At 36.6% G+C, this 27802-nt stretch overlaps 1 protein-coding gene across 1 annotated transcript in view; it reads right to left on the bottom strand.

The window, feature by feature from the left end:
• Nucleotides 1-1018: 1018 nt before the first annotated feature.
• Nucleotides 1019-27802, bottom strand: part of LOC309435876 (uncharacterized protein C10orf67 homolog, mitochondrial) — a gene marked incomplete at both ends in the record, with an annotated part of 33336 nt that continues 6552 nt past the window's right edge. Inside the window, 3 exon segments of the mRNA XM_082044618.1 lie at nt 1019-1164; nt 17850-17966; nt 26224-26365. Coding sequence (XP_081900744.1) covers nt 1019-1164; nt 17850-17966; nt 26224-26365 — 405 coding nt within the window.

Genomic DNA, 27802 nt, shown 5'->3' on the forward strand with positions numbered 1-27802 from the left:
TCCCCAAGCCTGTAGTGCTCCATGGGTTTGTTGTGACCCAAGTGCAGGAAGGCACTTGGCCTTGTTAAACCTCAGACAATTGGTCTCAGACAAATGATCCATCCGGTCCAGATCCTTTTGTATGGCCTTCCTACCCTCCAGCAGATCAACATGCCCACCCAAGTTGGTGTCATCTGCAAACTTAGGGTGCACTTGATCCCTTCATCCAGATCACTGATAAAGAGATTAAACAGAACTGGCTCCAATACTGGCCACAAACTGGATTTAGCTCCGTTCACCACAACTCTTTGGGCCTGGGCCTCTAGTCAGCTCTTTACCCAGGGGAAAGTGTGCTCGTCCAGACCACGAGCTGCCAGCTTCTCCAAGAGAATGATGTGGGAAAGGATACCAAAGGCTTTGCTGAAGTTTAAGTACACAATATCCACAGCCTTTCCCTCATCTACTAGGTGAGTCACCTTGTCGTAGAAGGAGATCAGGTTGCTCAAACAGGACCTGCCTTTTATAATCCCATGTTGACGGGGCCTGGTCACTTGGTTTTCTCATGTGTGCCGTGTGATGTCACTCAGTATGTTCTGCTCCATGACCTTCCCTGGCACCAAGGTCAGACAGGTCTGTAGGTCCCTGAATCCTCCTTCAGGCCCTTGTTGTAGATGGCTGTCACATTTGCCAGCTTCCAGTCAACTGGGACCTCCCCAGTTAGCCAGAATTGCTGATAGATAATGGAAAGTGGTTCAGTGATCACCTCCACCAGCTCCCGCAGCACCCTTGGGTGTATCCCATCTGGCCCCATAGACCTGTGGGTGTCCAAGTGGTGTAGCAGGTCACTAATTATTTCCCCTTGGATTAGTGGGGCTTCTTTCTGCTCCCCATCACTGTGTTCTGTCTGAGGGGACTGGTGTTGTATTACTTTGCTCAGCTTCCTTTCTAAGATAGAAAAAGAAAAGTGTAAAGAGAAGTTGTTAAATCAACACAGAAGCTTCTTAAATATCTTCAAGGCTCATCTTAAAAATTTTGGCCACTACCCTTCTGTGGTTTGCCTTTCTTGACCTTTGTGTTTCTTCAGTTTCTCCATTTCAGCAGTCTGGGATCTTTCAGCAGCTTGCTGTTCAGGTACTACATTTGTTATCTGAAAGTGAGTAAACCAGTGTTTGTTTTCTTTGCCAACTATGCAAAAACAAAGTTTTGCTCACACACAGTGCTATTCCTGGGACAAGTTTTCCCGTTTGGGCCTGTTAGATATTTCCAGTATCCTGTTAAAAATTGAAAGGTTTTGTAACCTAAGACAATAGTTCAAAGTCGGCTCTTTTTTTTTTTTAATTTTTTCTAAGGATTGTGACAGGCAACATTTTGGCAGCTATAATAAAAACAGCACTGTGGATAGTTACACGCAACCTTGTCCTATCTATATAGGTCTTATCTCATCTTACTGCTATCAATGTTAAAATTGTCATTGCCTTAAATTCGATGAGGACTCAAAACCTATAATCATAAATTCTCCATGGCAAAACCAGTAGTTTGTGGAAAGTATATGGTCAAGAAATTACAACAAAGAATTGAGCTCCTGATTCAGACCTAACTCTGATTTTCAGTTATGTTTATACTTGGGATCCAGGAATGCTTTCTAATATTTGCTTTTGTGTGGGTACCCTGACTCAAATCATTCCCATGTCAAGTGTAAGAGCTAGGAAAATCTGGTACACAGACTAGAAGGGAGCTGTGGCATATATCTAGTGCACATGATTGGGTGGAAGTACCTATGCAGGTGCCCACATAGCATCCATATCATACAACTTGTACACAGCCTGACTTTCGATCTCCACTCTCCTTTCTGGGAAGCTGTTTCTTTGTGTTTCTCTCAGAGAAATGTAATGAGAAATTCTGCAAGGTCCTGGGATAATGTTTCTCCATAAATGTCTACTACTAACACTACTTTAGCATCTAAAATGTTAAAGACACAGTAGTTCTGTGAGATCCATACATTTTAAAAAGGTCTGTACATAAATATATATAAAAGATACACCTAAATGTATTAGCTTGTAATAATTAAAAGACCACCTTGTCCATAAGTTCTTCCTTCTGTTTTGTAAGATGTTGATTTTGCAATTCTCTTTTCTTCTTGGGCATTATAATTTCAGTTTCACTTGGCATTGGAAGATTGGTCATTATAACTTCTTTTTCTTCTGCTTACAGTGCTGAGAACTGACAAAGAAAGTCTAATGAGCATACAAACCTGTTTTAGTTTCCTGTAATACTTTTATCATTCAGGAAAAGAGAGCACCATTGACTAGGAATGCCGTATCAGAAATCTGAAAGAAACTAAGCAACCTCAAATCTTCCATTCTCTCTCAGCAGGATGTCATATATATTATTTTTCCAACTGTAAATTATATTATCTATATGATAGAGCAAATCTGGAAAAAAAATTGATGAGAGGCATGTTCAGTCATCCCTCCATCCATCTGGTGCTTCTTCACACCTCACACAAATACAGGGTGTTTCAAAAAGATGCACCCAATTTGAAATCACTAAATCTCTGCAACCATGAACTGCCCATGATTAACCACCATTAGCAACTAATCTGGAACACAGGGCATTTACAAAAAGGTTACTAAACTTGATAACTCATTAAACCGTTTGTACATTTTGGTGTAATTGTAACATGTTGCCATTGTGAAACATACTGCTCTATTAAATTTGGTCTATCTTTTTGAAACGCTCTGTACATATTTCTTCTCCCAAGATACATTTCATCCCCATTGCGTTTCCATACGTGTCCACACAAACACAGTGGACATGAACCTGGTAAATCAAACACATTATCAACCTGTCTGTTTGAACAGAACTTCCAGGCTTTCCGTAGTTTTGTATTACACCCTAGCCCTATCCAGATCAAGTCCTCGTTGTGTTTTTTCAGCTGCAGATACATTCAATTTTCTCTCACATACACTCACGAATAGCTATGTGGCTAGTTCAGAGGTGGAAACACCACAGTTAAAGAACAGATAGTATTGCCAATACATTGCAGCATCAGGCCTTTTAAAATAATTTTATCTACATACTATGAAAGCTTCAAATAAAACTCAATGTAAATGTTACTTATTACTAAATGACTGCAAAACCAATTGCATGGTCAAATTCTCCTTACACACATGGATTTTATACTGGTGTAACACCTTAGATTTTTGTGGCAATATAGCTGGGTAAATTGAGAGTTTGTACAAGCAGAATCGGGCCCATTGCAGCTATACACAAAATGGGCTGGATGTCAAGCCATGGAATAACAGTGCAAAGCAACTCTAAAGCCACAAGTTTTGATTCCTAGCTGCTTGTAACATTAGCATAACAGGGCTTCTGTAACCCTTCCTCATACCTTCGCCAACTGTTGAGGCACAGCAGTGTAGAAAAGACTGAGTCTAAAGACTTCCTGTAGTCTGAAGGTCCCCAGCTCCTGGGATGGTCCTGTGAGGAATAAGTGGCACTTTTAAACTCCAGTTCAGTATGACAGTCAAAAAGAAATGAATGACAGTTGCACTTGTGTTTCATGTAACATTTGCTGTGAAAAGATAGTAAACCCCCCAACTTCAATGATAAAGGTAGCTACTTCCTAGGCTTCAAACAGTTAAATTTTAAACATATAAATTCTCTGCGTTATATTTTTCCAGCTCACTCCTTTCCCTCATTGCAAATCATTACTATGTTTCTCATTAGGTCACTTTAGTCCCTTCTGGGTTTTGATATTCTTTCTACTGTGCTTTTATGTATTCACATTAAATCTCTGTCATCACATGTATCTCTCAAAACCATGCTGTTTCTGGCTGAAGAGTAAATCTCTTTGCAAACACAGAAAACAACCATAAACTGGATTAAAATTCAACTTTCGAATATGGTCAAGACTCCTATGCCTTTTCAAGAGCATCTCCAGCTGATTGAAGTGTACTCTTAAAACAGAAGGAGTCCAGATCAACTGAATTAAATTTTATTCAGATTTATATATAAAACTGATAAGAAACACTGAACACTAATGTACGAACCATTAGTGCATGAGTGCATTTAAATGTTTACTTTTCAAAAGCTGGAAAAGTATCATTTTAAGTATTTACTACTGTTACTCATTCAACTCACTGCAGAGTGACGGACTAAATTTTATACCCTCTTTAAGATGACTGAAGGTAATTAAGCAAGTTTCTGCCCCCTATTGATCTATCTGATGAAACGTGGATGAAGGGCTAAGAAACTACTGCTTTCTTCCTTCCACTCAATTTAAGTTCTTATGTGCCATTGTTTTATTTTATGCTAAGAGTAGGACACCAGGGCACCCCATAACCATAAGCCTACTGAATATTCTGCACTGTGAGCTTCAGCTCTCAGTGAGCACCCTTGGTACATTCGCATGGTCTTTGGGCTGCCTCAACACTTGACCATCTGTTGTGATTGCATGGTGCCTCTCCACAACTGGGTCGGACCATTGCCTGAGGGCATTAGGTTCCAGACAATGCTGGTTTAGATGAACAGTTTGGTTAACACTCCAAGGGCCATCTGTTCTACAGGAAATCCTTTCTCTGTGTCATTAATGAAGTGTTCCCAGCACATAACTATATATTTGTCTCCTTTTATAAGCTTTTATGTGATGGGAACTATGAGGGCATGTTATTTGCCAACGAATTGTTTGCAAAAATACGAAATTTCATTACATAAGTTACCTCTTAGTACAGATGAACACTAACTATTTGGCAGAGGAAGTCTCTGCTTAGCTAGTGTTTCAGCACAGTTACACCACCTCGATACTTCAGGCAATTTAAAAGAACTAAACCTTAATCTAAACCTTGCAAACAAAGTCTATTGCTTCCTGGAAATCAGAACATGAATTTAACTATGGTGAGGAAGTTGAGCTCCTCTGTAGTGTAGGTTAGGCTGTAGCATATTAGCATGGTGATTATAAGAATTACATTTCAGGGAAGACCTTTCGTATATTTCAGATATGTAATCAAATGCATAATTAATTTGTAGAAAATTAAGCATGGCCAGAATCTAATAACTTTTTTTTAAATAAGTCTTTCATGTTCATTAAGCTTTTCATTCATTGTTCAAACATACTCAACTTTCTGGCATTGGAACTGTAACTTACTGATCAGGAAAGCGCATTCTACAACTAGTCTTTCGGTAACTTCTCCTGCTCCTCCCAATCTCATTTTCATCTTAAGAGGTGAAAGTTTGAAATACAACATATCCTACTTATCTCAGTACAAAAAGCTACTTACAGTTGTATTACTAAAAATATTTTTACTTCATTTCAAAATATGATTAGATTTCACCCTTGACAAGACTCCTAATTGCCTAAAAGGTTCTAAAAGTGAACCCTCTTGGCTGAGGCATGAGGGCCTGGAGACAGATGAAGATAGCATGGATTTACAGACTTGCTCAGAAGGCTTGATAGGTTTTTGCTTTATGCCTAATGTGGAAGAGTGTTGTAAATATTGGACACAGTGACCTGACTGGGAACCTTCCATTTTGGGGAATTTCAGGAATATTCTTTCTTCTTTCTTAAGTCCTGAAATTACAATTACTTGAGTAATTTAAAAAAAATCTGGAACCTTAAGATTTATGTGCTAGCCAAAGATTACTGCCTTTTTTTTTTTTTTTTTTTTTTAGTTATAGCTTCCACTACTTGCAATACATCTGGCATCAAAATGTTTTTATAAATGTCTGTCCAGATCATAGAGAAAATTCACTCCTTTTAGTCTACTTAAGTTCAGAAAGGTCTGGCAAACTTGAATGAGTCTCAATGATATTAATAGGACAGATGTCAACCCTAATAAATACTTTTTCCCATTAATTATGATATTATTATAAGGTTTTATGGTAGTAAGGAGAAACCTTGAAGAATATAAATACTAAGGAAGAAACCCATTCAGTATGTACTAAATATCAGGAGTTAAGGGATGTATTTAGGGAAGCTGGAAAACAGAATGACAACAAGAAATTGAACTATAAATGAGAGACATGAAGCAACAAAACAGATTTCAGAACAACTGTGACAATCTTATTACCTGTGACACTATTTCTGCTCTGCTATTATACCCTTCCCATCATGACATTACTTGGCTATGAATTATTCGCTTTAAATGAAGAAAAGAATAAAAATCACTCAATAAGTAAAACCTCCCCATTAATGGGACTAGCTGGAATGATCTAATATACTTTTCCACCTATAGTCTCCTGTTTCTGTAATAAACACTATTTCTTACTGCGTATATCTCCAATTTTATCAACAGTGCAGTATGCAGTAATCAGCTACCACTGAAACAGAGTATAAATAGATATCCTATTATTTTCAAAATCTTCATCTGTAGCAAAATGGCTTTTCCAGTGTAAATATAATCCCTATCTAGATACATAAAAATTTCTAGAGGTGAATGCAGGTGTCCCCTGCTCTATTTACAAAACAAAATTACACAACCAAACCTGCTACAGTACAAACACCAAGTAAAATATCAGCTAACACCATATGTATACTTAATAGTAATTGAATGGTAATTGAAAACTAGGAACTTTATTGAGTGTGCTATTGTGTGCTCCTTCAAACCCACAGTCAACAATTAAAAAAACTCTGCAGCAGAGCCTTATGATATCATTTAGTCTTTTACTCATTAATAGCAGATTGTATCTTGAAAGCACTTCAGGCCACGCCAAAGTCTACACAGTTTTGGAGAAGCACTGTCCTTCCAGAGCCGTGGAGCTGTGGGCAGGGTGCCAGGTTGGGCACGGACACCCCACATCCCCCCTGTAATGGCCAATGAGGAGTGTCAGGTCTGCGCTTCCATCCGCTTCTTTAAGAGACTGAAGGGAATGAATGTCCTTTGGTGTTTTCAGAAGGGTGCATGGAGGAGGATTCATGTACTTTCTTGCGGGATCAATACAATGTTGATCAATATCAATACAAAACCATACAAAAACGTATCTTAAAGCAATTATGAAGGGTTGTAGAAACCAGAAAGAACAACAGTATGAGTACTAGTAACATAACAGAACCGTGGTTATTATGGATGGGATGTTATTGGAAATTCGGCTAACAGGAAAAAAAAAGGTTGCAAAATAATGGTAGTAAATTGCTCAAAAATAGTATACAGCCAAGGATCATGAAAGACAGAACAGGAGAATTGGGTATTACAGGAACACAGAAAAATGTAAGCTGTGTTTCAAAGTCCTCAAAACATTTCTAACGTGAGAGGAACTAGGCCAGGTCATTTTAAAGCTGAAACTATAATCAAGGGCTCCTTGAGTTCCTCAGGTATATTCAGACAGGCACAGACTTTGGATAGTGGGTTTTTGACATACTCATTACAGGAAAATTCACAAAATACTAAAAGAAGCAAGAGGAAGAAAAGCATTTTGAACCACAAGAATTATACCTAATAGAATACTGGAAAAACTGAAATTCTTATTTTATTAAATTGTACTGGAATAAAAGAGGAGACCTGCCCTTAAAAGGACAGAAAAAGGTTTTGGAGGTAGTGTTGAGGCTGATTTTCAGTCAAAATTTTATGTCGTTGCTGCTGAGATTTTACTGTATGATTAAAGAATTAGGGAAGGTAGAGATATGTGTAAGTGTCAAAGCAGTACTTAAATTACACTGAATCCATTAATATAAATTAAATTATTCAATAAAGGATATTCCTCTATGTCTAATTTTTGGAGCCATAAGCCTAAGTAACTAATAGATAATTACTAATAGTATTTTTTGTTGTTGTTGTTTAGTACAATCAAATACCACTTTCAAACATTACACATATTTCAACTACCTTAGATATGCTCCAGTTCAGTTTATCTCAGCATATGGCTTGTTCTCACCACATGCCATAGATTTCTAAATCTAACTATGATTAATAGGATATGTCAAATAACTGTTGAAGGAAATCCAGTTTCAGAAAGTAAGGCTGATTAATACATTGATTTAGATATTAACTTCTAAGCATTGACTTTTTCTTTTCCTATTATTTGAAGCTTTAGAAAGATCAAGGATATCAAGAAGCCTTTCCTCAAAGAAAAGCATCATGAAACCTAAATTCAATCTAACTTTAGGATAATAAAACAATTAAAAATCTCTTGTTCTTATAATGGTTTTCTACATTTATTCCGATATTAAAAAATATTCTGCAAAAGTTAAAGAATGTCTACAAATATACATTTGCATTTTCCAGGCAATTACTTTCTAAAATGATTAAAACATAATTAATAGCAAAAGAGAAATCCAAACAGTGTAACTGTCCCCACACCTTTGGTAAATGGCAGGATGGAGTAGAAAGAACAGATGACAAATTGCATTTTTATTTGATTATGGTCACATTCAGAAACCTCAATAGTAGAGTGAGTTTTTAAATATTTCAAGCAACTAATGAAATTGGTTATAGATTTGTAAGTGCTAATTATTCTTATGAAGGAAGAAAAAGTGATTTTTAAAGGAAAACCTTCAAATGCTATTAACATGTTAAAAAAAATTTCCTTATAACTCTCACACGTTATTTACTTAAAGGATTCCAAAGTTGGCAAGTTTATGGAAGGACTTACAAGAGTAAGCCTTTGAAAAAGGAGGATGACTTATGTAAAGCAGACCACACTTTTAATCAAAGAAGTGGTTTTGATCATTCAGCATGAAAAAAAAAAGAAGAAAATATAAATGGAAATCTATTCACTAAACATTAAAAATAACACAAAGACATACAATTTTCTTACAAAATCTTTTAGGCCACCATCACTGGAATCCCCTCCCATGCCATTTTAAATGAAACTAGAATTTCATGAAGGACAAATGAATTCTTTGAATGATATGCTTTCTGGAGTTAGTATGTTCACTTCACCATGGGCATATTTAAAAGTGTTTGGGAGATAGAGATTACTATAGATTTTTGAAAATTACACTGAACATTAAAGCATTTTAAAATTTAGCTATGTAGTCATGTATACTTTATTTGCACACTCTTCTATATTCCAATAGCATTTCTTGTTTTGCAATAATCTTTACTTTCAAGAGAATTCAATGATTTCTTAATATCCTGAGTCCTGAAAGCTACAAGCCAGTAAGATCACTATATAAATATTTATCTGTTTGTCAGATTTCCTTCAACTGCATATCTTCATAATGCTTGTATTATTGTTCCTTGAAAGCTGGGACAAGTTAGGCACATACATTTGCAAGAATAAGCAACCATACCTCATATCAGGTATAAAGACCTAGAGGAACTAGAGGGTCTCCATGATAGGTATCTTAGTCATTTCTTAAGAGCCTCCCAGCACCACCCAGGACCCACACAGGATTTTCCTGGTAGTTACTGGCTCAGACACCAGTTTTACCCAAATGCCTGAGCAACATTTTCAATTCTGCTTCTACTTCCACAGTCCCTTTGGGATCTTATCCTACTTAGTTAACCTTGATGAAGTAGAGGAAATATTTTTCACATGTGGGCAGACATGCATCTCAGCTTAAGCTTCAGAAATAAAAGTCTATTCAATACCTCGACTACCTTTTTATTTAAACTTGCTGTGCGAAGACACTGTTGTAGTAGAGTAAGCTGTTGGTCTTCTGCAATACTATGGCATGAGCTTAAGGTAGGATTTGTGCTGCTTTTGGTCTTGAAATATGTAGGTATTATGTCAAACAGCAGGCACCCTGCTTTTCTGTCTCTGTGATTCATGTAATTGCATTTTTTGGTAAAGCACTGCTGCCTGTGGACAAAACTAGGATTTGAGGTCTAGTATTTAAATGTTTTTCAGCATTTTTAGCTATCTATGAGGTACAATGGTAATAAAGGGATTTCTTCCATCACTACATCGTAAATTGAACTGAAATCTGCAGTTATGCTTACTCACTAATTATAGCTGTCAAACATCACACCTCGTGACCTACCATGCTCATTCTCTCTAGATTAAAGGGCAAGGAACAGTGAGTACGTTTCAATTCAAAAGGGTAGGGAGTAGAAGATATGGACCTAGTCTAGTAGTGATGTTACTTAACTCCATATAGATTAAATGGAAAAAAGACTGTTTAAAAGAGTATAATTGAAATGTAAATAGACTGTTACTGGTGCAGTGTAAGGAAAGTATTTAATTACTCAGTTAAAATGCAAATGTGGGCTTAAGAGAAATCAGCGGAAAAAGAAAAACTAGAGTAGGACAAATAAAATAGAGGTATAATACAAGCAGAGCACTTTGCATTATTAGCCAATAACATCTATATTTTACTTAGGAAACCAAGTTAATTGCGTACTTTTTTCTGTGCCACACCCAGGACACTTGGAACTTTTGTCTTTGTATTTTCTCTCTTCTCCTTCTGCTGCTAAAAGGAACCACCAAGAAATACGAACAAAACTATAGGCATAAACTTTTGGAAAAAGTCTAATATTAATCAGCGTTATAGTTTATTGAAAAATTGTAGTAAAACAAGGAATGAAGAACTTATCTGTAAATTATATATTCAAAAGGCATATGTATTTTCGCACGTTTGAAGCTAATTGTATTAGCAGTTTGATCTATGACAGTGAAAAAATGTCTTTCACTTCACCATCTGGGGACATAATAACTAGAGAGAAAAGTACTTACCCTTTTTCTTTGAAAACTCTGTTGAATATAAGCTGGGACTGTCAACAACATCAGAAAATGACAGCAACTCCTCGGCTTGCACTGAGTTGTAACAAAGCCAATTGCTTCTCTGCTACCGCTCAGCATTGGGCAGAAATTTGTACCACTCAAATGATTGGAAAGCAACGATATTGTTTATAGACAATGAAATCAAACTGAATCTTGATAGAATCATTAAAGTTGACAAAAGAGGAACACTTAATCAACTGACACTTTTCCCCCTAAGATTTATTCCAGGATTTTACCATTGATTCAGTTTTGGGTACTTTGCTATTGACTCTGTTTTGTAATTGTTTATTTTCATCTAACATTGTTGCATTATATTAAAACATTAGGAGATGTCATTCTATATCACTTACATTTTTATTTATTTTAATAGAGTAAAAATATGCGGAATTGTGTGGTAATACAGAAAATATTGTGTTTATATAACGATTTTAATGAAATTGCTCTAAAACTTGTTAAACACTTAAGATACTTTGAAGACTGGAAATGCTTCATTCCAATCATATGCCATAGGATTTATATCTTCAGATTCAACCTTACTTACAAATTACTTTTTTACATTTAGTGTTCATTTCTCTTTCTCTTGAGCACTAGTACTCTGACAGTGTTTTATTTCTCTTGCTTGTCCATCTTTCATTTCCACATTCGTATGCACTCAGAGTACCAACAAGAAGTCTCAATGAGCAAAGCATTTAAGTTCTCACTGGGTCTCCTCCTTCCTTGCTGTTTCCCAGAGGATAAGCATTCCACTTTCAGTGTTATTTCCCATTCACTGTGCACATTAATGCTCTGACTTACCTGACTAAACCGCATTACTGCTGTATTTCTTTTGTGTGTAATACTGATTTGTTTGATAATCTGCGGTGAAAAGATAAGGCCATAACAAGTTGCATGCTAAATAATATTCGGTATTGCAGATTAGTCAAGGTATCTTTGTCACATTTCACAATTATTCGTCATGCATGCTCTCTGTGTTTTGAGACACTTAAAGACCTTAGAACCAGCCTCCCAAATATTTCTAGATATTTGACAAATGTGTGCTTGATTTTAGAGATAGGAGGGGAGGGAAGAGTGAGGCAAAATCTCATTCAACAGCCTTTGCAAAGATTGGACTCCTATGTGCTCATTTGTGTTGTGCAAATAAAGGTTTGCCTAACTCAACCAAGAAGATCCCCTTACATGAAGCATTTCTAGGTAAAAATTTGAACTAATTCTGGAATAATAATAAAAACCAAAGAAATATGTCTAATAATGCATTTAAAAAAATATCTTTTATTTCAAAAATTTATTTTTCTCCTGAATTAATGAAAGCTTTCTAATGTCTAGATTATTTTGGTATACATTAAAGATATATCAAACCTGACTACTTAAGCTTTGATCTTAAACGTTGCACTGGGATTTCTAGAACTATCACAACTCAATTTTTGACTTATTAAAATTGTTTTTCTAGGTACCTCAGCTGTGATCCAGAAGTCTGTTTGATCTGTTTTCATCTTATGTATCAGTTCAGAAACATAGCATGAAGCCAAATCAACCCTCAGTTATACCATCTCACAATAATGCCTTCAAATGCTTTCAGTAAATACACAAACCAGACTGTAATTTTTAGCATTAGCTAGGATTCCCTGCTGGCACATTCTTATCCCAAAAGATTTTCCTTGAAGCAAACTCTATACCCTGGTCTAAATTTAGACACACAAATTTTAAAATATTTTATTTATAATTTCCTAATTCAACTACAGTCCTGCTCACACCTTCAGGTTAAAGAAATTTTCTTAAAATGTGATGAGAATTAGAAACCATTTTCATTACAAAGGTGCTTATTAGAATTTATTTAAGAAGCAACATATTTTGTAGGTTTTTTTAACCTTCAGAAACTGATTTGACAGGCCTACTCTGTAACTTTTTTTTTCTTTAATTTTCAAAAAATGCAGTCCTACAGTACTTACCCAGACACACTGAAACTGAAAACTGAGTAAGAACTGCAGGATTGGCCCCCTATTAAAAAAGCCCAAGACACATGGTGCTGAGATTAACAAAACAAAGTAAAGCAGCTATGACTTGGCACAAAGTTTGACAAGCTGCAGAAAAGCAAATGTTTAAATAACTGAAGTGGTACTGATTTTCTATTCACAACCTTTTCTCTTCTAAACAGTATCATATTCTTTTCCAGCACATTTAGATTGCAAGTCAAGCTGTGTTTTATTTTTTATTATAATAAACCCAGTCAGTTTACTGTAACAAAGACATACTAGTGGTGATCAGTGTGAAAGCCAGTACGAAATCAGGCTAGGGGAAAAAAAAAAGTCAAATGGTAAAATAAAGGACCAGCCGTCTGGAAAGTTCCTGGATCATGTAAAAAGAAAATAAAAGGCAGTGTTCTTATGAGACTAATGCAGAATACAGAAATATTTTAAGACAAAACTCTGCATCATTGCCTACAACATTTGTAAACAGCAGCAGCAAATAATTTGAAATAATGCATTTATTAAATATTTTCCAAGTCTTCCTAAACCAAAATAGTATCATTAAAAAAAAAAAATCTATTAGCATTTTTTATATCTGTGCCTCTGAAATACGGTAAAAACAAAATAAAACTGTAAGGTATTTCTGCTACCTTTTTTTTTTCTTCACATGTAAAACAACTTACTTAAAAATAAGGTTATTAAATTTATGAGATATTAAAGGGTGTTTGTATATTTTATTAGATTTGCAATAAATTATGGTTTACAAAAAATAATGTATATATATCTTACCAGATTTTTAGCTCATGGCTTTTCATTTTCAATTTCTGCCTTCATTTGTTCTTCTATTTGTATCAGCTAAAATATAAACGTGAAAATTATTGTTGGATTTTATACTACAAGCAGGCATAATTCTCTAAAAATCCTTTCTAAGTACGGTCTCCCTGATCAAGAAACATCATGCGGACATACACGTATTTTTGTATTATAACCAGTAACAGACATCTTCACTTTCAGCTAGATACTTTAATGTGGCATTTCATAATGTCACAAGAGTCACAAATCTAAAGTCATTTTGAACTAAGTAGAGTGTGATGTCACAGGAGGTAGGAAGATGAAGAAAACATCGAAGCAGAGACTTCAATGACTTAAACTCTCAGAAAAGTGGATATTTGTGGAAACCTCTTGCAGTCAAGCAGCAGTGGCAATTTGGAACCCAATTCCACTGTTGTGTTGTAAATTCGTAGAAAGATCAGCAGGCGTCTATATCATCTGCGGCAAGTTCTAATGTATCCCCACAAGACAAATACTGTCAGACAAATTGCACATCTAGTCTCACCGAGGACAGAGGATTGTGCCTGAAGAGTGATTTAAGCAGAATTCTTTAAGAATCCAGAATCAAACTCCCTTAAACAGTTACATTGCACGGCAAAACTTCCTTGGTTCTACTGGCTTTGGGCAGTCTGGGACTTCTATCAGAGCTACTGTCACTTGGGACTTGTAAGTTAAACATCTATATTTCTCAGTGTCACTCACAGCAGAGTTTGTTAATTACTGAATTTGCATTTAGAACATATTTAAAACCAGACAATGTTGCCTACAACACTGACATTCATTTTCTCTCATAAAAATGGAGAAATGCTCCCCTTCAGCATAATAACCTAGAAGCTAGAATGCACAGCCACAAATCAGGGCAGCTGACATTGTATGCCGCTGGGAGTTTTATGGGGCTTGATTACAATATCCCAAGTCATGGAAAAGTAGCTTAACTACCCCTCTATGATGAGAATAAGCCACCAGTTCTGTTCAAGCTGTGCCATTGGACACAAAGAATATGAAATTCATGAGACTAGATACAGAGTGCTCATGCACAAGCTTGACGACATACCAAAGCTGTGACTGCATGAGAAAGAGACAACCGTGTGTTTTGACTTGCTTGATCATTTATGCATTTTACATTAGACTATGAATTGCAAGACAACAATGTACAAAACATCCCCTGCTCCTCCTAAAACCCAAGCAAAAATACTCAGTAAAAATCTGAAGAAAGAATGAATAAATCTATAGAAAAGTTCCTTTCTCTGTGCTGAGTATCCTAATGTAGTCTGGAGATTATGGTTTTTCTGTGCCTGCTCTCCCTGTATCCAGCTTTAAAGAGAACATTTTTCCCACCAGAACACAATGTAAAACAGAAGTTAAGTCATTGGTAAATGGAGCTACAAGTTCAAAGGTCCTCAAGTTCAATGATCAGAAGCCTGGGCAAGTGCCTCAGTCCTTATGAAACACTCAGTCCTTGCCATCTTTTATGATGCTTTGAGAGAAATTAGAGAGCCCATTGCCCACAGGTAGCACACAGCTCGGCTGCCTGGGCACAGGAGGAAGATCCAGACTCCAAGTCCCATCTACAATAAATCAATCAGTAATTTCTGACCAGTCCAGGTAAGTGACAGCGCTTTCAGTGTGTTTCATCATCACTTATTACTGACTGCCTGCTTTGAATCCCATTTTTAAGAGTTAACTTTTCCTTAAATGGTGTATATTGGGTACTGGTGTCTGTACCAACTTTGTGAACTCCATTTCCGGAGCAAAATGCTCAACTGTTGGGCACTACAGCAGTGTGTGCCTTCATGCCCAGCTCCTCTTTTTAAAGATCAAAGCTTTTTAACCAGAGAAGAATTTATGCACATTCTGGCTATTGAGAGAACATCTTTCAATGGGATATGCAATGCAGGGGAGAGGAGGAAGTCAGAAACTTCAGTCAGTGTAGTTAATTTTTTAGAATTGTAGTTTTTCTTCTGGGAATGGAACTATAACTAGATTCATTATTAGAATTATAATGAGAAGAGGACTGCTTCCAAGATTTCTCACAGCACCTCAGTCCTACAATTTAGCTGACTTGACACACTGCGCAGTGATGGCGAAGGGTACCTGTCCAGGTAGCTGTACCGGAGGCAGCTTGGGAGGAAGGCATGTGATCCAAATTTACAAAAAGATAGCACTTCCAAATGATGTGAGAGGCATACAGAAGGGAGTTTCTATACTGCTGTTCGAACACACAGACTGAGGTGATATCTCTGGGAAGATACTAGGTGTAAGACAATGTCCTCCATTGTATGCAGATGAAGGGAAGGAAAATCTAGATTAAGTTTCAGAAAAAATTCCGTGTAAGTGAAAGGATGAAAAAAAGTACTATTAAAAATATTCTCTGGACTTTGCAAACGAACTAAGAAGAAACGTTCAGTACAGGAACAGGTGACTGGCCATTTCTTTCCAGCATAATGAGACTTCAAACCTAAGCGGGATTCCTGAACATTGTCAGACCTAGATAGAAAAAGAGAAAAACTAACAGAAGACACATCCCTTCTTTGACAGACTAGTGTATTAGACAGATTAATTACTATTCCACTTCTGATTTTGGTTTTCATGTGCAGAATTATCATGAATTTAACCTTTCAATGCTCCTGTAAAGATGAATAGATACCATTCTTTTCAGAGTGGCAAACTTGGTCATAAAGGAGAAATCAATCTAAGGTCACAAGGAAAGGCAATGAAAGGGATGATTTTGGAAATCTAGTGCCTCACTGTCTGCAAAAAAATTTTTTTTTAATATGAAATTACATTAGAATTTAGTAATCATGAAATTAGTATTTAAAAGTATCACTATTTCCCTTATATTTCACCACAAATAAGTGAGTTATCTACAAAACATTTGTATTTTGTATTTATATCTACAAAACATTCTGTATTTTCACTGTGTTTAACAACATTATGAAACGTGACAGGATAAAAAAATCAGAATCACGATATTCATTAAGGGAATACCAATTCATTGTTACTCCACAGTTAATTACACTACCATAAACCAAAACGTATCACAATTCAAGTTAAAGTCAGCTTTCTAACATTGTTTGAAATATATAGTGCTGACAGTCCAAGCTTGATACTGTTCTGCCAAGAGTGTAGCTTACAAAAGTAAAAATTACAGTATCTTTTGAACAGTTTGCTCATCAGTTTCCATTTTTTTATCACATTCTTGGAACCTGTGTATCTGAAAACAAGAGAGGAAAGAGAAAACCCACGAAATTACATGGCTACATGAATTTATCAAACATGTTTGCTTCAGGTCAGTCTCTTAACCCAGAGGAATGCTCCAGGGATGTGAGTCCTGGCAGAACTGTGACCTTCACCACCGCCCTTGACATTCACAGCCTCTTCCTGCTGTTCAGCCGGCTGCTCAGAGGGAGATGAAGAAGTAAGTTCAAGAGCCAAGTGTGACCAAGTGCCCACAGCTTTTCATTAATACTGATCCTGGACATCCTTACTGGTAGTCACAGCCAATACAAAGTGTTTTAGCAGGTGGTTCTTTATCGCTAATACAAAACTTCCAACAGATAAGAAGCACCATTGAATTAGATAATAAACAGGAATCAGGAATATTGGGTCAAATTCATCTTGCCACTATTAAAGTTAATATTTGGTCTAATCTATAGAGACAAAACAAAGCTAAACAGCCAAATTCTACTCTGTTGCTGTAGTTTCTAGTCCTCCATTAAATATTTCACTCTGGCAATATATGAGAAGTAACCTGCAGGTAAAGACTGTGCATTGTGTGTATCAGGAAAAAAAAAAAAAAAAACCCCTCCTTTTAAGAGCTGTAATAAAACACAAGCATCAAAAGTGGCGATGGCTTATTTGGGAGAAATTAATTTTGTTAGAAACTTCTGTAGAAACACAAAACTAATTATATGAAGAAAAGCACCTTCGGGTATTTTGCAGAAGCTCAAAAGCTACTTTAGAGAGAGAGTAGGTTTTAATATAATTCCATTAAAATAAAATAGTAGACCACCATTAAAAAATATATCTACATACAACACTTCTCTATTTCAGTAACTTTAGAGCATGTATCTGTCACAAAATATGAACTGTAGCCACATTGCTAGGCAATAATAGAAGTCTCAAAAGCCACAGCAAATATTCCTTTGTCATAAATTAAAAATATGTAAATATATGCATTTAAATTAGAATAAATATGTATGAATTCCTCTACAAATACATAGCAAATTAGCATTCAATACCAGAAAAATACAAGTCCAGAAATGAGTCGCCAATGTTCTGAAGTGTGTCAACAATTAATTGTGACTTTAGTAATGTTTCTTACACGTTGCATTTAAACTTCGCATCTTGGTCCAACATCTGTTTGAAGTTTTACCTAATAAATACTTTTCTTTTTCAGAGCATTTTAGAGGCGAGAAATCTCATTGCACAGTTTAAAAACTTCTTCTTTGAAACCCTCATTCTCTTTTTCAAGCATTTGTTTTTTTACACGTTCATCATCTCCAAAGACAACCTGAAAGATCGCGACGCCTTGAATTCATAAGTAAGGAATCAGGGATTTAAATAGGCTGCACTGGTGTAATATTATACAACACAGTATCATATAATTTCGGAATTCTATTATGGAGTCATAATATGAATAGAAAGAAGTCGAGACTCTAAATGGGTCCCCGCTAGAAGAAAGGCTGCCGTACATTATGTACAAAGCCCATAACACATGGGGACGTTTTATTGACAGGAATAATGCAGATCATACTGTTTGCGTGCCCTCATCATTCAGGTCAATTTCTTATGGGGGCTGCGGCCAGGAGGCAGCTGGGGCCTCTCCACCCACGCTTGCCGCTCCGGCCGTCACCAGGCCCGGCCGCGCCGGGGGGTGGCAAAGTGCACGGCGAGGGAGGGGGGCTTGTCGCCTTTGTGCCATTTCCCAGTGACAGTGCTGCCAGTGTCACGAGGAGCACATCACATGTCAAAGCGGTGAAGTTTTCAGGCTGGGAGCCGCATGGAGTCCATCAGGCCTTCTGATATCAACACAGTTGGTTTTCTACTTGGTGCCGGAGCCACCCAGAGGCAATTCATATTCTGGACATTAACATGGCTTTGCATGCCTGTCACACATAGAGCGTGCAGGGGTTTAACGCTATTGAAGACTCTGGTTTAAATCTCTATGCAAACAGTGATTACCTTGTAAGAAGGTTCCAGGATAACATGCAACAAAAGACTTTAAAGTTATAGTTTTAGTAAAGCAAACTCATTTACATTTTTATTATGCGTGTCCTTTGTTTAAATCTTGCCACGTCCATTATGGAAAAGACTTCTTATGCAACTGAAGCTTATTGGGACAGCTACTCTTTTTTTCTTGTTGGTTTCAAAGCTATTGAAAACATTTGAATATACTGTCTTATGGCTGTCTAGATTTTACTGCCACATATTTCTTTTAAAATTATAGAAAAGCTTTCAGAGCTGGCACAGATCTTTATAGTAATACCAGAATATTAACTAACTCCTGAAACCATTTAAAATATTAACACAAAAGAGAAGACTCAGACAGAAGTTGCTTTATGAACTAAAGAAAATCTAGGATATTATTTGCTTTGCTTGGTAAAAATATGAACTCTTCTGAAAAAATTACTTCAAAATGAAAATGTTAAAGGACTTCAAAACTAAAATTCTGAGGTTTAAAAATTGTAAATAAACTTAAACTATAATATATTTATGGGTAAAATTTACTCCATAACTATTGGTATTTCTTAAAAAAAAAGACATTTTTGAGCTCAAATTTACCAGAACAAATTACCAACATACATAAAGTTTTGGCCAGAGTTTTCACCGATTTTATAGGAAATAATGTAAATAAACTGCCAAGTGCTTCAGAAAGGAATTCGTATTAGTTTGTGGTTCCCTTTGCTGAAGAAACAGCAGCAGTTTACATAAAGACGGAATACGATTAACAAAAATGTTCCTTTTAATAATGTAATTTTAAAATAAATTCTAATTAAATACTTCAACAGTATTACATTTTAAGCAAACTTTATGCAGTAAAAGACTTAAAATTAATCCTTTAGGATAATTATTAGAGTGCACATTTTTACTGAAAACTTTACTAAATCCTGCAGACAAATGATCACACTCTAAGGAAAAGAGTAGGAACAGGACATGCAGTATTTAAGTAATTATTTAACACGCTGCTCTGGCAGTGGTCAACTCTAATCCATTGCAAAACAGACTTAGAATTTCAAAAGGCATTTTAAGTAACTGTTACAGCTCTTAATAGGCTTAAGTATTTGTCCCTTTCCTCTGGCTGCATTTGAGCATCAACAGCTGATGCTCAAAGAAGAATCTTTACATAAAATAAAAAAAAAAATATTTTAATTAATCCTGTAACTAAGTTTTAAATGGTATCTCAAATGTAAGTGTAATGACATTTTTTTACTATTTCAAGGAAAGGATGTAAAAAACCCACAAAATATATTTTCTGCACAAACTTGTACGTTGCACAAGACTCAGACAAACTTTAGCTCTAGCTCCATCATCTGCTGAAAACGAGAACTGCAAGTAATTAACTATTCAGTCTCCTGCTGCAATGAGGACACTCATTAGCAAAATGAACAAAGGGACAATTTTCTGTAGCTACAGTCATCTGTTACACTTTGAGTGGCAGGTTTTGTAGCAATGTTCTCTCTACCATCTGCCCACAGCGGTAGCGTTTGGCTTGCTCAAACTGGGGAACGTTTAACTGGTAAGAAAAAAGGGTTAGAGGTTGGAAGGTGATTATAACACGTCTGACATAGCAAGCTTCAATATTTCTCACCTTTTCTGTTTTATTGCCTTTATTCTAGCAGTTTGATTCCTTTAAGTAAAAAACATGTATATTTTAGCATTAATAAATTCTGCTAAATATTTGCTAAGTTTTTGTATTTAGACTCTCGTGATTGCTTTTCTAATAATACTAGACAGATATGCATATGTCATTTTTTAAAAATAACAAACTTCAATTAGATCCATCCACCTATACTCATAGTATTCTAGCTGAATAAGTAAAGGTGAGAGAATATGGCTTTTTATCTTGCAGCTGAGAAAGATGCATTTCCTTTTGGTACCCTGCAGTCTTTAATTTACACTCAAAATAATCCTTTGGTCTTTTGAATAACAGTTATGATTTTTGCAATCTTATTGCAAAGAAACATGATACAAAATATGATTTTCTATGACACAAAAGAAGAAAAAATTTGAGCATATTCTAGTCAAAATTATAAACCGAAATTTCACTGTTGTGGATTTATTGGGAATTTGCCCTGAAAATAAATCAGTTCTCGAAAATCTGTCATCCAAACTATTACATACCTTTCACTTTCTATTTTAGGTATTTAACGGTCACATTAATACACCACAAGAGGGTGCAATTGTCACGAAAAACACTCCTTTAGACATATAACAGTTTCGTGGAGCAAGGGAAATTATAATTTCGATATTTTTTATAGTTATTGTTATTATCCATACTATGTTATGTTCACATGTTTATAATTTTAATTCTTTCACAGTTTATATCTGTACATTTCAAAGAAATGCAGGTTAAGGTTGAACATGAGAACCTCTATTATGGCCACTGGTTGAATACGTCTTCACTTTTCAGTCAGTCACCTCGTTATTATAATATACCCCTATCTTCAATTCATCTAGTGCCTATATTCTATAATGGCTTCCCATCTTGAAGATTTCAGGAGAACAAGATGTCATTATTCTTTTGGCCATATGCTCTAATCAGCAATCATTCCCACTGTGCTTTCATGTTGCAGCCACTGTATTTGTCTTTTAAATGTAACAAAGTATAGACACCAGCCAGGAAGGGACTAACAAATTGCTACTGGCCCAAATAGCTCCATTTACCTTTTCAAGGCAGGTCAGAGCTGGAAAAAGACTGGAGACAGCATAGCTTTGGACAGAAAATAACCATTTTATTGCAAACTCTCTGACAGAGGAAAACAGGGTTTCTTGTTTCTGTTTTGTATAATTGCAGATCTCTCAGAGAAGAAGCTGGTGATGACAAACTTTTGCTGTATGGATCGGCTACCAATTGCATAGATGCTGAAGCAGTCCTTGAAGTGCACCATCCTAAGGAGGAGGGGTTAGCCAGCCACTTCCACACTAATTGTTTATTCCAACCAGCCTTCTCTCTCCTTTCTCTCTTTCTTTTCTCTCTCTTTTCCCATCCATTCAGAAACATGTCTGGGACAAAGATCTATTAGAGAATTTTTGTGAACTGTTGTTAGAATACTTCTTGTCACCTGGAGAGAGAATGAAGTTTTTGTGTACTGTACCTCTTATGAGAATGCTGTATGGATTCCCAAAGCCAAGGCGAATATCCCTAAGTCTTCTCCTTGACAAGGTATCCAAATTCTGCAATCAAGTAATCTCAAACTATTTGATAAACAGATTTGTGCTAAGTTTTTCAACTTAGGGCATTTTCTCCAGCTCTTAAAAAAGTTTTGACTTTTTCTTGTTCACTTTCCTAACTGTGCAAACTAAGACTAGTAGTCACAAGATTACACAGATGAAATTAGATAAATTACATTTATCTAATCATTGGAGTATCATATGAACCCTTTTAAAAGCTGTTGTAAACTACGGGGGTGTGTTCAGTTGCCAGGGTGCTCCAACCCATCCCCGCTCTCCCATTTTTGTTTTGTAGATACTGAATTCCTGAAGATAGCTACCATGCTGTAGGTATGGGCTGCATTCCTTACTTCTAGAGGTATAACTAATAATTTGGTTCAATGGATCCACTGCACCACAGGTTGCTACAACTGCCATGTGCTGAGGGAGCTGGCTGAAGTCATTGCTGGACCACTCTCCATCATCTTTGCCAAGACTTGGGAAATGGGAGAGATGCCTGAGGACTGGAGGAAAGCAAATGTTACTCCAGTCTTCAAAAAGAGCAAGAAGGAGAACCCGGGTAACTATAGACTGGTCAGCCTCACCTCCCTCCCTGGGAAAGTGATGTAACAACTTATTCTTGGTGCCATCTCAAGGCATATCAAGGATAAGAGGGTCATTAGGGGCAGTCAACATGGCTTCACCAAGGGGAAGTAATGTTTGACCAACCTCATCTCCTTTTATGAGGACATAACCAAGTAGATAGATGATGGCAGAGCAGTGGATGTGGTCTATCTTGATTTCAGTAAAGCATGTGACACAGTCTCCCACAGCATCCTCACAGCTGAACTGATGAATGTGGTCTGGATGATCGGGTAGTGAGGTGGACTGTGAACTGGCTGAGGGGAAGAAGCCAGAGAGTCGTGGTCAATGAGGCAGAGTCTAGTTGGAGGCCTGTATCTAGTGGAGTGCCTCAAGGGTCAGTACTGGGGCCGGTATTATTCAATATATTCATCAGCGACTTGGATGAGGAAATAGAGTGTACTGTCAGCAAGTTTGCTGATGACATCAAGCTGTGAGGAGTGGCTGACACACCAGAAGTCTGTGCTGCCATCCGGTGAGACCTGGACAGGCTGGAGAGTTGGGCGGGGAAAAATTTAATTAAATATAACAAGGGCAAGTGTAGAGTCTTGCATCTGGGCAGGAACAACCCCAGGTTCCAGTATAAGTTGGGGAATGACCCACTAGAGAGCAACTTAGGGGAAAGGGACCTGGGGGTCCTGGTGGACAGCAGGATGACCATGAGCCAGCACTGTGCCCTTGTGGCCAGGAAGGCCAATGGCATCCTGGGGTGTATTAGAAGTGGGGTAGTTAGTAGGTTGAGAGAGGTCCTCCTTCCCCTCTACTCTGCCCTGGTGAGATCACATCTGGAATATTGTGTCCAGTTCTGGGCACCTCAGTTCAAGAAGGACAGGGAACTGCTGGAGAGAGTCCAGCGTAGGGCAACAAAGATGATTAAGGGAGTGGAGCATCTCCCGTATGAGGAAAGGCTGAGGGAGCTGGGGCTCTTTAGCTTGGAGAAGAGGAGACTGAGGGGTGACTTCATTAATGTTTACAAATATATAAAGGGTGAGTGTCACAAGGATGGAGCCAGGCTTTTCTCAGTGACAACCAGTGGTTGGACAAGGGGCAATGGGTTCAAACTGAAACACAAGAGGTTCCACTTACATTTGAAAAGAAACTTCTTCTCAGTGAGGGTGACAGAGCACTGGAACAGGCTGCTCAGGGGGGTTGTGGAGTTTCCTACTCTGGAAACATTCAAACCCGCCTGGACACATTCCTGTGTAGCCTCATCTAGGTGTTCCTGCTCCGGCAGGGGGATTGAACTAGATGATCTTTTGAGGTCCATTCCTATTCCTAACATTCTGTGATTCTGTGATTACATACCTATCACTCTGTGTTGCCTACAAGTTTAATCAGCAGTGTTTTAATTTAATTCCAGTAGGATCCAGTGACAGGACATGTGGGAATGGTTCAAGTTGTTCTTCAGTGTTGAATATCACTCTTTTTTTTTTTTTTTAACTACTTTATCTTTTCTATAAAGCTGGTTTAGTCAAAGATTTCAGCTTTACAGGTATGGTTCTACCAGATTTCAATAATGTCCCTTACAACACATTTATTGATGCAAGTATGACTATGCCTATTTCCCCTCTTCCTTACTTAAATCCTATAATTAGTATATACTCAATATTTTGCTTCTCCCCATATCCTCTGCCATTTCAAACAAACATCATTTGTTTGTAACATAAGAAGTTGGAGTGCTATTTACCTTCTCAGTTTATATTATTAGTGAGATTCTACAAGTATGATTTTTTTTTTGAAGGCAGAGCTCAATGTTTTAGATATAATATATGCAAATATATGTATCAATGTACTGCCTCTGGCTCCAGAATGACCACCAGCTGACAGCTTGGGTGTCTTCACAGTGGGTTTCACAGCCACTACAGTGGTATACACTTGCCATTTGGTTAAGCGGCCAAAGCCAAAATCTGCATAAAAATCTGTGATGACGCACTAAAGAATTCTGCATTACAGGCACTAAAAGCTACTGCTACCCAAACTTGTACCACTAAAAACTGCAAGACAGTTTAAATACTACTGCCAAACTATTTTGAAGCCTAATAGCAATGAAAGGTTTAAGATCTAATTCCCAGTGGAAGTTACAAACATTTCTTTACAGGCTGCTTTCTGATCCAGTTAGGTGTTCTAAAAGTACTCCCACCAAACCAGAACTTTTAAAAGATAGTGGGGAGGTGATTCAGTGCCCCTAGAATTCCACAGCCTACTGTGATAATGGCACACCTTGTTTACATCCAGGTTCCTCCTCTTTTGGAGAAGAAATTTGAGCCATAAAGAATGCAATGACAGCCTCTTATTATATTCACATGGGAGCCTGGATTGCAGCCCCCGCTACAGAGAACATTTAAATAAACATTTTCATAAATATTTATATTTATGGCTGTAAACCAGCCTTACTGGGACATACCCAAATGAAGCAAATAAGCCATATCACTGCTGTCTGTCGCAAGAAGGAATGACCGTCACTGCCTTTTGCAGACAGGAATGACTGACTTGGCTTAACAATCCAGTTCTACAACAGGTTGCATAGCTATGAATTCCAGATGGGGAGAGACACCCAGTTTCCTCAGAGGGTACATTACAGAACCCACATTTCTCCTTTACAGGCCATGCTGTCTACCTCAGGTGGCTGGCAACATGGTTTGATGGCATTTTCAGATCACATTAGTACTACTCATCTCAATGATGCATAGAGAACAGACATGAAAAAACAATCCAGTGTTAGGCTTAGCTAGAACCTCTTTAGAGCCCAAGACTGCTTTTTATCAGCCTAAAGCATATGTGAAGTTTTGAAAAAGTGTTATAGCTTTTTTTTACATTGCACTGAACTGCAGATGAGTACAGTTAATTTGGGTAGAAGGACATGTTTATGTTACAGAAGGGATACAAAGATGATGCACAGACATATAAGACTAAATTATGTTTCCCCTTTTAAGACTACTGAAAGAATAAGCAGGAAAGTTCTTAGCCATTATAACCAGCTATTTATGGCTGTATTTTAGTGGTGAAAAAGATTCATAATTGAAAAGGTCTTCTCATGTCTATCAATGGTTGTACCCAAGTAGCTGTCATACTCTACTGTCAACTTCTACTACAGGAGTTAAGAAAAATCAAACACAGGGATTTTGTGGTTTATGTTTTAAATGAAGATATATCTTCATTGAAAACTTGAAATGCCTATTTAAATTACTAACAACACAATTCTGAAGAAAATAAAATATTTTAGAAGTTATTTAGAGACACTGGGAACAAAGAGAAACAAGAGAAGATGTAATTTAAGTACTTCAATAAGTAGCAGTAGAACAGGTGGACTTTCTGTAACGGTTTGTGCATGGAGTAAGAATAGCACTGAGCAGTATTTTATAAAAGTTTTATAAAACTTCTTGAGTTGATTTTTTTTGTTAAGTTCTTAAAAAAATTTTAGAAAATATTTTAAATGTATTTTATTTAAAAACACCCCCCCCACACCAAAACAAAACAAAAACACCCACAAAACCCAAACAAACAAACAGATCAAAAAAGGTAGTACAACGATCAACTATTGGCCAGACTATCACTGATATAACTTTGTGATGTTAATAGAGTACTATAAATTATTTTAGTCAAAATACTTACCATAGCACAGGATAATCCCAAATAGTGTTCTAGTACCTTCCCAACCTAATATTTCCTATAAAAATAATGGCACTAGAAATTCACTGTATTGAATGTGTTTAAATATTTCCTCATTTGTATAATGAGTATGTGATCGTTTACAAAAACATAGCATTTTAGCCTTTCCATTTTTTTTGGTGTTCCTGCAATTTTCTCTCCAGATCTTCAACTATGGACTCTTCCTCATGTAGCTTGTTACGTAAAAGCTTCAAAAGCTTTTCTGTTGAACATTCTGTGTCTTCTCCATTTGTGTTGTAGTACTTCTATTACAAGAAATGATTCTTCAGTGAGACTCTTTAATAAATCCCATAGCCCTTTTTGAAAGCTACAGAATATTTTATTGTAATTTGAACACATTATAATGCATGTTTTACATTCAAGAGTCCTGTTCCAGTGTTGAAAATAAAGTTTTACTGTATCTGACCTTTAAAATACTTAACCAAAAAGTGTGTTACGTCTAAAACATAATCTATAATACTAGAGAATTCAAATGTATGGCAAAAAAAAAGGAAATTTGGGAAAAAATGCATATCTTGTATATTTTAAAACTTTCAAATAATATAATGAAAACGTATAAGAAATAAAATCAAACAAATACAGAAAATACAGCATAAGTACAGAATAAAAAATTATTAAATTGTTAACTTTGCATTACTGGCATTTATTTTTGTGTCTTCTTGATTACACAAGCAGTGTTTAAATTGCATTAAAGAACAAAAAAAGAGCATCTCCAATGGGTGATTTACTTCTTATGCAGTTGAAAATAAAAATAAGACTTTCATAGAAAAAAACACATGTGCAGCCTCCCATTATACAGAAATGTCTCTCCCAGGTGATGAACTGCTGAGAGCTGACCATTAGGAGACACTAGCCTCAAAAGTGTGCTTGAGATCCTCCTTCAGGAGGACCTAGATACCCAGTTCAAGTAATTTTTCAAGGGTAGGTGATTAAATATTGGTCAACTTCTTAAAAATATTAATATTAGCAGAAATTACTATCTGTTGTGTAATACATTAACATTTGTAGCACTCACTGAGGAAGTGGAAGAAGCAGAGTTCGGTTATTTCCCCAGACACTCTGTTCCGCTGCCTCAGAGCACTCGACCTACAAAGCGTTAGACATGCCTGGGATGGGGTGAATGTCTACCTGGTGGCTGAAGATGGACCAGAAGAATCCAAGAGTAATGCAAGATCTTCCAAAATGAAAGCAAAGCAAAGGGAACCCGACCGGGCAATCCCCTGGTGAGAACACTGCTACTATTCACTCCATGGAACCCATATGCAATTTTACCATGGAGTGATAACATGAGCTGCATCCTAAAAAATACCTGGTTTTCTATTTCGACTATCAGAAAGCAAGGACAGCACAGCTGCATCATAAACATGTCTTCATTCTTCATCAAGCATTATGGGAGTCAAATGCCACTCTCTTCTTTTTTTTCAGAAGTGCCAATTTCCCAAAAGGAGTGTTTCACTACCTAATTTTAAAAGGGAACATAGTTTTTCTTCAACTAGTCTGTATAGTCTACAGTGCTCTTTTAAACAAACCCTCCTTGAAGTCTCAAATTCATTGCTAAGAAGATTTCATAATTCTTAAGGAAAAAAAATACTTTATACTTGGGTTTGGAGCAGAATTTCTTTCTTCAAGTGATGGGTTTACATATCATTATGCAGGAACGATGAAGAACAAAAGTAAAAAAT

The sequence above is a fragment of the Streptopelia decaocto genome, assembly GCF_964273445.1.
Source record: "Streptopelia decaocto genome assembly, chromosome: 2".
In the NCBI taxonomy this organism is placed as follows: domain Eukaryota; kingdom Metazoa; phylum Chordata; class Aves; order Columbiformes; family Columbidae; genus Streptopelia; species Streptopelia decaocto.